General features: G+C 36.9%; 1 protein-coding gene, 1 long non-coding RNA gene and 1 pseudogene across 2 annotated transcripts; 1 reads left to right on the top strand and 2 right to left on the bottom strand.

The window, feature by feature from the left end:
* The first annotated feature begins 376 nt into the window (after nt 1-376).
* LOC122296071 (U-box domain-containing protein 35-like) lies at nt 377-5,968 on the top strand. The gene is made up of 10 exons (XM_043105476.1): nt 377-827; nt 1,131-1,234; nt 1,395-1,516; nt 1,901-2,121; nt 2,212-2,266; nt 2,641-2,947; nt 3,331-3,432; nt 3,911-4,339; nt 4,674-5,435; nt 5,622-5,968. Exons 1-10 carry the CDS (start codon nt 650-652, stop codon nt 5,634-5,636), a joined length of 2,295 nt encoding a protein of 764 aa, XP_042961410.1. The 5' UTR covers nt 377-649; the 3' UTR covers nt 5,637-5,968.
* Nucleotides 5,737-8,306, bottom strand: LOC122296929 (annotated as a pseudogene).
* Nucleotides 8,307-8,400: 94 nt separating this feature from the next.
* Nucleotides 8,401-10,148, bottom strand: LOC122296072. Its single transcript, XR_006238371.1, has 2 exons — nt 9,981-10,148; nt 8,401-9,211 (listed from the first exon to the last, which is right to left on the bottom strand). It is a non-coding gene; the product is annotated as an uncharacterized LOC122296072 (long non-coding RNA).
* Between the last annotated feature and the right edge of the window lie 1,366 nt (nt 10,149-11,514).

Genomic DNA, 11,514 nt, shown 5'->3' with positions numbered 1-11,514 from the left:
TATAAGATCCATTTTCCGAGTTCCACGTACTTGCATGTTTTTGAGGTACACATTAATATGGTGTCTTCAAGTTTAGAAACATACAGGATGGAACTGCGCGCATGTATGAAGGAGATGCAGACCATCCCAAAAATATAGGATCTGGCCGTCAAGGAAACCTTCAAATTTTTGGGACCTAGAAAAACTAAAATCTGCCTGCCAAAGATCGATGGACTGGGTCTCCGAAAGTAGTGGAATTCATACCAAGGACTTCTTGTAATAATAAACAGAAAAGGCTTAAAATAGAGAAATGAGAAGGTTAGGGGATTAGTTTTTTTTTTAGTTTCAGTCAAGATTAATGTATGTTCCTCACCAGAAAAAACCAACTCTCTCTTTGTCTATAGGGGGAGAGAGAGAGAGAGAGAGAGAGAGAGAGAGAGAGAGAGAGAGAGAGATTTATTTCCACAGGATGGAAATTACGATAGAGAAATGCTGAAGGGGGAAAGAAAGTTTCAGAGAAAATACAATATTTCTTTTTGTCATAAAGATCTTAACACCATCCAGATGCCATAAGATCTTTCTTAGGCGGGATAAGATTAGGGTTGGGGTTTCTTTGCGATCAGATCTTTTAGAAGTTGCAGCAAGTTTTGTTCAAGATTGTTAGAGAGATATGTTAAAGGGAAATCCAGATAAGAAGGAAGCTGAGTCGGTGGCAGTTGCAATAGACAGAGACAAAGGGAGCCAATATGCTTTGAAATGGACTGTTGATCATCTTCTCACCAGGGGACAAGCTCTCACACTGGTACACGTTAACCAAAGAGTAACTTCAAGTCCCAAGCCGAGAAAAAGTACTCTCTCCTTCCCTCCCTCCCACATGAATGATGATACCAAAGAAAATAATATTGTAGAATGTTAGAATTTGCATGCTTTGATTTTCTGATATTAGCATGAAAATCTATTTTCCTTCGGTTAAACTCTCATTTTATCACCTGGAAAATTTGTCATGTTTTCTTGCTTTTTGTTTCATTGGTTTTGTGCCAAAAGAAAAAAAAATCATACAATAATCAAATGACAAATTAACAATCGCCAATTAAGTGTCAAAACAGCCTAATTATCTCGTGTACTTATAATTTCATCTGTTTTGGGTGCAGTGGGGAGCCATGATGGGAATGTTGATGTGGGAGCGCACAAACAACTCGACAATGAGTCCAAGGACTTGTTCCTTCCATATCGTTGCTTTTGCACGCGAAAGGGTGTAGGATTCTGCCTCTTCATTTTACATACCTGTTCCCTTTAAAAGCACAATAAATGAATTCTTCTTTCCATATGAACAAAGCCAAGAAATAGTATAGAAATATGAAAATGATTTCTATATTATGATCAGCTTCTTTGCTAATGATTGATGTTTGAAACAGATCTCATGTAATGAAGTGCTGCTCGAGAACATGGATATAGCAAAAGCATTAACTGAATACATTTCCGCAACTGCAGTTGAGATTTTGGTTGTTGGTGCATCAACAAGGGGTGGCCTCGTAAGGTAAACTACCTTTTTTTCCTGATTTACCTGCATCACTAACCATTAATTGATCGACCTAGCTAGCGGAGGGAACAGATTAGAGAAAACTTGTCTCCAAGTCGTAAGACAGTACTTTAAGGAATAGGAACAAGCTACCTAGTAAGCATCCTCTCCTTTTATTAGGAACACAGGTCAATAATCTCAGAAAAAGGCAAAAAAATGCAAATAAAAAGGAAGGAAAGAAAAGAAAACCCAACATGTAGAATCTGTGGGTACAGGGCTCTTTGAACTGATATTAGTTTTGAAGATCAAACCAATTGAACTAAATGAAACAATATTGCCATACAACTTACATTTTCAGTCTGGAAACAACAGCATCTTGATTTTATCATTATTTCCTCGCAGGAGATTTATGACTGCGGATGTTCCAAGCTGCGTGTTAAAAGGGGCACCGGATTTCTGCACCGTGTATGTGATTTCCAAAGGAAAGATATCATCTGTCCGATCCGCTACTGCTCCAGTACCTGCAAAGAAATCTCCCCATAACCAAATGCAGCATGAAGCAAGCCATATTTCTGAGCAACCTAATGCAAATTCAATGCGTGAGCAACAACATAGATCATCAGGTCTGCTTCTGTAATTCTGGCAGCATTTTGTTTAACACTGACGGATCTGGCTTTTGCCATCACTAAAATGAGTTTTATCTAATGCTGAAGGAGAGATCAGGACAGCATATCCACCCCGTAACAGTACCCACCACGATGAAATCAAGTAAGTTCTGATGCATATAGCTGTCTAAGGGAGGAGAAATATATATAGATAGTTATGGCCCCAAACAAATAATTCAGATGGTAAACAATCCATGCATGGTAGTGAAATCCAAATTGCTGAAAGTTTCTTTCCCTTTCCTTTAAAAATTATTCTTGGGTTCTTTTTTTTATAACCATTTTTTTCCTATTTTGGTCATGTTATGCTTTTTTTGTTTTGATAAGCACAACATTTTGTTTCTTAGAATGTACACTATAACAAATTGAAACTACTGAAGTGGTAACACCCAAATTACTGTAATAGGAATTTGAGAACTCAGCCAAGAGGTTTAATTTGAAGTGACATATGTACGACTGACCCGATAATTTCTGGAACAGGTCACCATTCACAAGACATAATCGGACTTCAATGAACAAATCGTATGAGCTCTCCACGTCAGATACTCATGACATATCATTTGTGAGCAGTGGAAGGCCAAGCATAGATCAGATGTTTCCTTCTATTTATGGATATCAAGAACCTGCATTGCCTACTCCTCGAATTTCAACCAGCTCAGAATTTGACTATAGAAACTTTGGATCATCCCTTTCGGGAAACATATCAATTGATCATGTGCTATCTTCACAGTTTGAACATTCAAGTTCGCTTGAAAGTCGGAATTCATCATGTTCATCTCAGATCAAGGTATGAACAATATGTCCGGGAGAATTGCACTGTTAATATGTGTTCAAATCAAAACAATATGTATTCACTATGCACTCAAAACTACCAAATGTGTACCCTAAAACAAATAGAAAAATAAAGCTATTTGGGATGTAAATTGAAACTTTTGGTAATTTGAGTGCAAACTGAAAACGGATGATAGTTTGTGGATAGAAGTGTGTTTTGAATTAATTAAATTATACATCAAGGGGAACTTCTAAAATAACTCATTCTAGGTAAACTTTTCCTCTAGGCATAAGAAATTGAGTAGGTGTGCTCATGATTTACTGCAAAATATACATGCCTTCTCTTTGGACTATGTATGAGAATAGAAAAAGTAATTACTCAAAGCTCTGAAATTACAGGATGAAGTAGAAGCTGAGATGAGGCGGCTGAAGCTAGAGCTGAAGCAAACAATGGACATGTATAGCACGGCCTGCAAGGAAGCACTCACAGCAAAGCAGAAGGTGCAAACTTCTGAAATTTTATTGGACCCAAGAGTAGTAAAGTAATAGTTTGGAAATTATTCCAATATTTAAGAAGTGAAATCATATAAACTTCCATTAATATTTGGAAGCTTTTTATCATGATTCTATCAACAATGATTTTCATAAGGCATGCTGTTGCTAAATTAATTCTCGATTACATCCCAATAAATGTTACTGAGAGAGATATGGCCATGTTGGCATCACAAAGCATTTTGAGACCAGACATAAAATGGGAACCATGTATTTCCCTTCTTTGGTGCATGATTTACTCCATTCGAATATATTAATGTAACTATTAATGGTTTGTACGAATCAGAAGTCTGAAATGAGAAAAATCTTAAAGATACATTTATGTACCCATACATCCATTGCATTGATTCATAATAACCAAAGCAAAAAAAGATGAGTTTGAGCATCAATTATGCCAGCATAAAATCTGACAATAGTTTCAACACAGGCAAGAGAGCTTCACCTCTGGAAACTTGAAGAAGAACAGAGATTAGAAGAGGCACGACTGGCTGAGGAAGCTGCTTTGGCAGTTGCAGAGAAGGAGAAAGCTAAGTGTAAAGCAGCCCTTGAGGCAGCTGAAGCAGCTAGGAGGCTAGCACAACTAGAAGCACAAAAGAGAGTGAGCGCAGAAATGAAAGCCCTCAAAGATGCTGAGGAAAGAAAGAAGGCAACATCTGCTTTGACGCCAAAGGATATCAGGTACAGAAAATACTCAATTGAGGTAATCGAAGAGGCAACAGACAACTTTTCAGCTTCTCGCAAGATAGGGGAAGGAGGTTATGGGCCTGTATACATGTGTGAACTGGATCACACACCGGTAGCAGTTAAGGTTCTACGTCCAGATGCAGCTCAAGGAGAGGCACAGTTTCACCAAGAGGTAAGGCTTTGAGATTACACTTTGTGATGTGCAAATTAATTCATAAGGAATTGCATACAAGTTGTCTAACCTGGTGCCTTGGATGAACACAAAGTATAAAAAACGTATGATAAAAACAAGAGAAAATAAAAGAATGCTAAGTTAGTTCTCACTCAACTGCAACAAATGATTATCATGTCAATACCTGTTCTACCATCTGTAACAGTATATTTTCAAAATAAAGAAATAAAATGGTACTGGGGTTTCTAAGTCTGCTCAAGCTCAAAAAATTAATAACAAAAACACACCTGTTTGTATTTTTATTTCAAGCTATATTTTGGCAAATCTTATGCAGGTTGAAGTATTGAGCTGCATAAGGCATCCAAACATGGTTCTCCTCCTTGGAGCTTGCCCAGAGTATGGCTGCCTTGTCTATGAGTACATGGCTAATGGGAGCTTAGAAGACCGCCTCTTTCGGCGAGGTAACACACCCGTTCTTCCTTGGCAACTAAGATTCCGAATCGCAGCAGAGATTGGCACTGGCCTTCTTTTCCTTCACCAGACTAAGCCTGAGCCACTTGTACACCGTGACCTTAAACCTGGCAACATTTTGCTTGACCGTAACTATGTCAGCAAGATCAGTGATGTTGGCTTGGCCAGGCTTGTCCCTTCATCAGTAGCCGACAGTGTAACTCAGTACCGCATGACATCAACAGCTGGAACTTTTTGTTACATTGACCCAGAGTATCAGCAAACAGGCATGCTTGGAATAAAATCTGATATATACTCACTTGGGGTAATGCTCCTACAAATAATAACAGCCAAGCCACCAATGGGTTTGACTCATCATGTTGAACGGTCCATAGAAAGGGGGACTTTCGAAGAGATGCTTGACCCATCTGTTCCTGACTGGCCAGTCGAAGAGGCGCTAAAGTTTGCGAAGCTAGCTCTTCAATGTGCAGAAATGAGGAGAAAAGATCGACCGGATCTGGGGAAGGTCGTGTTACCTGAACTTAACAGATTAAGAGTACTCGCTGAAGATAACATGAATGCCGGCTTCATGATGAGCAGTAGTGAACCAAACTCACCAACACATACCCAAGCATCCTCACCACAAGTAAGTTGATGTCACAAATGTACTTATTTTATGTTCATAAGAATCAATCTTTTCTTTATAGAACACCACACCTCCTGTTGCCTATGAAATTTTCACAAATTTATCAAATACTTCAAATTTTCTTTGGTCGGTTAGATATCAAAATTAACATTTTAATTCTAAATAAAAGTTTTTTGTTCCTACTAGGAAGTGAGTTGCTAGCACAATCTGGATCTGGATCATCTGATAGAGCCAAAGGCCACATGAGCAAGCATCATCCATCATAGGAAGAAGACAATGTACATACTGATTTTTTTTTTTCCCCCTTTTTATATGCAAACCAGCTTAAATTTTTTTGCTTTGGAGGTAACTTGACCATAAAGCTGATCAACTATGTCCTAAGGGTGCCACAAGTCAAGGCGTGGAGCCAAATGTTGTTTCCTAAGGATATAAGGAAACTCAATCGGCCAGTCTTATCAAGTTTTCTATTATTTCCTGCTTCTTTGAAGAACGTCTAGAAAAATATATCATACAGTATTTCTAAAGAGTATCCATTCACTGTTATTTTCTGGTTCTTTGTTTTGCTTTTTGAGAAATGAAATTTATTCTTTTTCTTTTATTTTGAGAAAGGAGATTTGTTATATGATAAAGAGATGCAATAGTTCTAAAACTATAGGAATTAAATAGCTGAATCAAAGGATGATTTACTAGCATTTCAAGGAAATTTCCCAAAAGAACAGAAACAAAAAGAAAGATATTAGTCTTAGTAAGTGCCATCTCCGAACTTACCCATATCATGATAAACAAAACTGATGCCAAGCCAATTTTGCCCTTTTCCCTGGGAAAAAGCAATCCACTGTTTGGAACAGATACAAGAGCATCAACCCCCTTTTTGGCTAAAAAAAGTAGCCTCTTTTTCTTGGGATGCATAAGTTGAATTGATTATGGGCAGTGTTTATTTTTATCAATTATCATATATGTCAGTTAAAGGAAGTAGGACATATAAAGACCTCTGCACAGTGATATAATCAGACTCCTGTAAATCACCGTGCTGCTGATGATCTCTTCAATCTCAAAATATAAAGAATGAGTTGAAAATTATTTCAAAGCTTTACAATCAGCATTATTATAAACGTTTGATCCTATCATAAATATAAGAGGAATGCAACAATTACGCATTTATAAAACACTAACTCTAATCTAATAAAATAGCACAGTTTCAATAGGTGTGTGTGCATGAATTTGTATAAGTTATCCAGGACTTTAGGGATCCATTTTAGAATCAGATATTCAGCTAAAGTAGGATTTTCTCAATTTTTTCCCAAAGTTTTCTTCAATGAAACCAGGACTTTATGGCATCCAATTTAGAATCAGATATTCAGCTTAAAGTAGGATTTTGTCCATTTTTTTTCAAAGTTTACTTCCATGAAACCATTACCTCCCAAAGGATACTACTCAAGACGTACACATGCAGTGCCCAGGAGGCTAGGAAGACATATCCTGAATGGAAACTAACAGTCTTTCCATATAAAACAATTTGGCAGCTGCAGGTTTCCACTGACTCCAAAGCCCTGTCTATCAAGGAACTACAATGTTACCCCTTATTCTCGATTATCCTTTTTCATGCAATAACTGGCCAAAATTTTCTGGGCGCAAGTAGCCCTGGCACTTTTCAGTAATTCAAAAGGATTTTATCCCTCCGGTATTGTCTTTGAGATATACTGCCCGCAGCTGCCTGTAATTCAATTCCCCAGCTTGTTAAACTCCAAAAATGCCTTTGTGCGCGCTTGACTTTGAGTCCCCTTTACCCAAATCTCAGAAACAAATGGGTCTGTTAATACTACTGGAGAATCATCCAAGTTCATCTGTTCAAAGTAGAGTTTAAAGCCCCGTTTGATTGCAAGACTCAACTGAGATCAACTCAGTTCAGTCTAATTTTAAGCTGAGTCTAACATTCAAACACTCTATCTCAAATTCCTAAACTCATCTCAACTCAAAACCTCCTTACACATAGGACCCACAACCTTTTTTAACTCAACATATCTTTATATGTGGGACTCACAACCTTTTTCAATTTCTCATAAATAATACTAAATTCAGCTTAACATCCAAACACATCTAAACTCATTTTAGATGGGCCCCAAATAACTCACTCCACCTACTCAACTCACTACTATTTATAAAAAGCCCAGCTCAACTTAGCTTAACATCCAAACACAGCTAAGTATGTTCTAATTCTTTTATGCAAAGTATGCATCAACAAAAAACCATAGGTCACAAGATTAGTGCTGATCTGTTCACACTTAATGTGTCCAAGGCTAAGATGGAGATCCCATAACAAAGAACTTCTTGAAAAGGTTAGAGCTTGGAGATTAAATGTGGTAATATAGTGACGAAATCCAGCTTCAACCATTCTCACAAATTCTCTCTGCAAGCTTTTCATTTTAAAATTGACAGCATATAATAGCACCCGAAGGATCCATAAAACATTTCCAACATTCTTCCCAGCAAGACCCACATCCTCACTCACTCAGTTTGTAGAACTTCCATCCCTTTATATATGCAAATGATATTGCTTTGGTTCCTTCTTTCTCTAATAAAAGTCTAAACCTTTTAAGGTCATCATAAGCATTCCCATAATGTCACAAAACCAAAGATCCAATAATATCCAATGAAGGCATTACCAATGAAAGAATCTACCACATAACCCCTAGAACCATTTTCTTCAAAGTATTTTCCATCAACAAAATTTGTCCTTGTTAAGGACGTAAATTGCCCCCACAGGCCAGAACAGGAAAAAGAGTCATCCTCGGCCCACAGTGACGATTTGGGCCTCGATCGGTGTCGTCTGTAGCTCACGATGGCAGTCCAGAGTGGTGGTATGGTGATCATACGTACGTCTATACCAGTGAATAGTAAGTAAATACAGCAAATGTAAATAGAGAGGGAGCCACACACATTTACGTGATTCAGCACAAACTCTATGTCCACAAGTTGTTTGGAGGGTAAATCCACTATGAAATAAGTAATTTACAGCCTCTCATGGTTTCTCTCTCATGTCTTGCAATACAATGGGGTCGGGACCCCTTTAGCAAAGAGCAGATAAAAATGGCATCTCGCCTCCTATTGTTGAAGAAGAAGCCGATCCCCCTCTCAGATCTCAGATCCCTTTTTACAGGCCTTGGAAGTAGAGAATATCAGCCTTACGTGACCTCACTGTCCCCGTTTGCTTGTCTAACTCCCCCTTCCTCTCTTTTATCCTTTTTCCAGTCATTTTTCTCTTGCATGTCTCACTTCTCCTATTATCTTGTCCCCTCCTTGTCTCTTCCTTACTCTCTCTTCCTTTCTTGCTTTTGTCCTTGCCATCTAGTGGACTGGGCCCTCCATCTTGGCCTGCTATATTTATCCCTTACACTCCTTTCCCATTTCAAGAGAAAGCCAGTGAGTAACTTCATGTAAATGGTTAAGATCCTTGTTGGGTTCTTCGTCAAATTCCCCATCCTCCCATAGTCATCAAATAGCTCTGTAACAATACGAATACTTGGCAAAAAAGAAACAGTTATTATTTCCTCCAAAATTTCTCCTCCTGCATAAGAAGGAATCCATTACTATTACCTGTATGGCAGAGCATCAAAGCCGACAGCGTGGAGCTACTAGGCAGAAAGATTTCATCTCAAGTAAAAGCTCCTGAGCTAGAGGAGGCATTCTCTTTATACTTTAGGCTTGTAACAACGGAGTGCCAGCTGCACCGCTATCCTTGTGATCAAAACTTTGGTCTGCATCCACTGCCAGATTCTCTGTTCAAAAGAATACCAATAGGAAAAGATGTGGGATGGTATCCATCGTAATAATTCCAAACCATTACAAAGACACATGATTACATATACATGTAAAAGTAGTGTCAAAAAAGGGACCCACAAGAAGTTGATGTTTAGGTTGCTTATTATATATTTCACAAGTAATTTAAGTCCATATACCATGCAAATCAAATCAGCTAATGAAATAAGTAATTATATAAGCTGGAAAGTTGAAAATCATATACTCATAAAACAGTTGCAACACAATTTCAAATACAGAGACTCAGAGGATTTGCTGCTTATTAGATGTTTGGTATGAAAATTTGAGATAAGAGATTTGTTGAGATGATACATGATATTTCATACAGCACTAGTTCCTTACAAAACTGACTGTTCATTTTCCCAGAATGAGTCCTTCCACAATAACCGACCATTTACAGGTATGATGATCCCGATGCAGCAACATTACCGATAAATATGTATAAAAGCTAGTTTTTAAAGTATATCTCATGATTTTAGTTACAGGAGCTCCGGCAATGTAGAAAGTCGAAATAAAAGCTGATCGATACAGTAAGCCATGCACTTCATATACTAAATTCCCAGAATATGACACCCAAGAAAATCACTTCTGATATCCCAATCTTCTACAGATCACAAGACTATAGTAATCCCAGAATTTTCAAGACTCGATAGCAAATTAAATATCAGAGTAGTTCAACGTTTCCAGATAAATGAAAACATTAACATTAACCTCGACGATAACGCATACCTTGCGAGCTAAAGCTCGGTTCTGATTTGAATCTCTCTGGTGGAAGAAAACAGTGGAACGACTCGTCTTCAGAATCTGTCTAAGGCAAGTAGGAATTATAGGTGTAGCAGCGAATATTTACGAAATGAATTTCCAATTTTCGAAATTGCCGTTAGAGAGAGAGAGAGAGAGAATGGATGGGATGGGCCAGGCTTTACTTCCTTAAGCCTCAGTGCAGAGTCTACCAGATATCATTGCTGTCCAAGAAGGCCCATTGGCCCATCATATACCAAAATCATATTATCAAATTTCAAATTTTTTAATAATTTAACAATTTATTATACCCATCTCCATGGAAAGTACAAAAGTTCAAACAATTCCACAGAAAATAAAGATAGTGTTTCCAATTGCTTTTTCCTATTTTTATCTTGACATAAACTTTTTTTAATTTGATAATTTTGAGATCCAATTTTATATTTAAGTAAAATCCTAAGGCCATTATAAATTTTTTGTCAAATTGTCAATGAAAAATAAATGAATATGAATTTTATGTTCATATTTAAAGATTTAAAGTTTAAAAAAAAATAGACATATAAAAGTGGATGTTATATCATGCATTGCTATCCATACAAGGTTTTTCAGGATCATAAAGCATTCTTTGACAGTACTTTTACGAGTTTTTTATACATTTTAATGATGTAATTGATTAAAATAATTATTTTATATTAAAAAAAATAATGCAACAATTACATTACTAGAATGTATAAAAGAATATGTAAAAGTGACTACACATAAAAAATTTTTATCATAAAATATGTAATAAATACGACAAAACCCACTTGACATATATAATATTCAAAGTTTTTAAACTTTATCTTTTTGTGTTTTGAATATATATTTTATAATTTTTTTAATAACCTACGTAGCACAACATTAACATCAAGAAGATAAAATTAATATTATAAATTAAGGATATAGTATCATTACTCCCCTAAAATTTAAATAGACATGACAAAAGCAATTTAATCGCGAACTTAGCATCACGTCAAAAACAGCTCAAAATTCAACTCTTGTAGACTTGTGAGAGTACAGCCATGGGCGGGTCCCTCCGGTGATGACATAAAGCCATCCATGACAAGGGAAGAAAGCTACAACATTGAAAACTCAACTGAAATGACATGACTGAATTGTGAAGAAAGTGCCATAAATATGGCTCCAAGTCGTAAGGACCACCAATTAAAAGTGGCATTGCTGCCATTTGGAGATGCTCGTCCCTGTCCTTTTTACCTGGTCATGGTGGTAGGGCATCCACCATGACTAACCAGCATATCTCAAACAGAAATGTGGTCCTTAGTCTCCAGAAATAAAGAGAAATGGGAGCACATATATTAAAAGAAAGGATAATTTTATTCGTACATTCTCGTCTCTTTCTTTTGCACAGATTTTCTTCAGTTCGTATGGCTGATTTTAACTGTCATATATACTACTAATACAATACAGTTTATAATGCAGATGAAAGTTGTACATACAGCATTTAAAATCTAGTTTTTAATAC

This window comes from Carya illinoinensis, chromosome 15, assembly GCF_018687715.1.
Source record: "Carya illinoinensis cultivar Pawnee chromosome 15, C.illinoinensisPawnee_v1, whole genome shotgun sequence".
In the NCBI taxonomy this organism is placed as follows: Eukaryota; Viridiplantae; Streptophyta; class Magnoliopsida; order Fagales; family Juglandaceae; genus Carya; species Carya illinoinensis.
The sequence above is the reverse complement of the archived record's forward strand: the minus strand, read 5'-3'. Positions and strand labels throughout refer to the sequence as shown.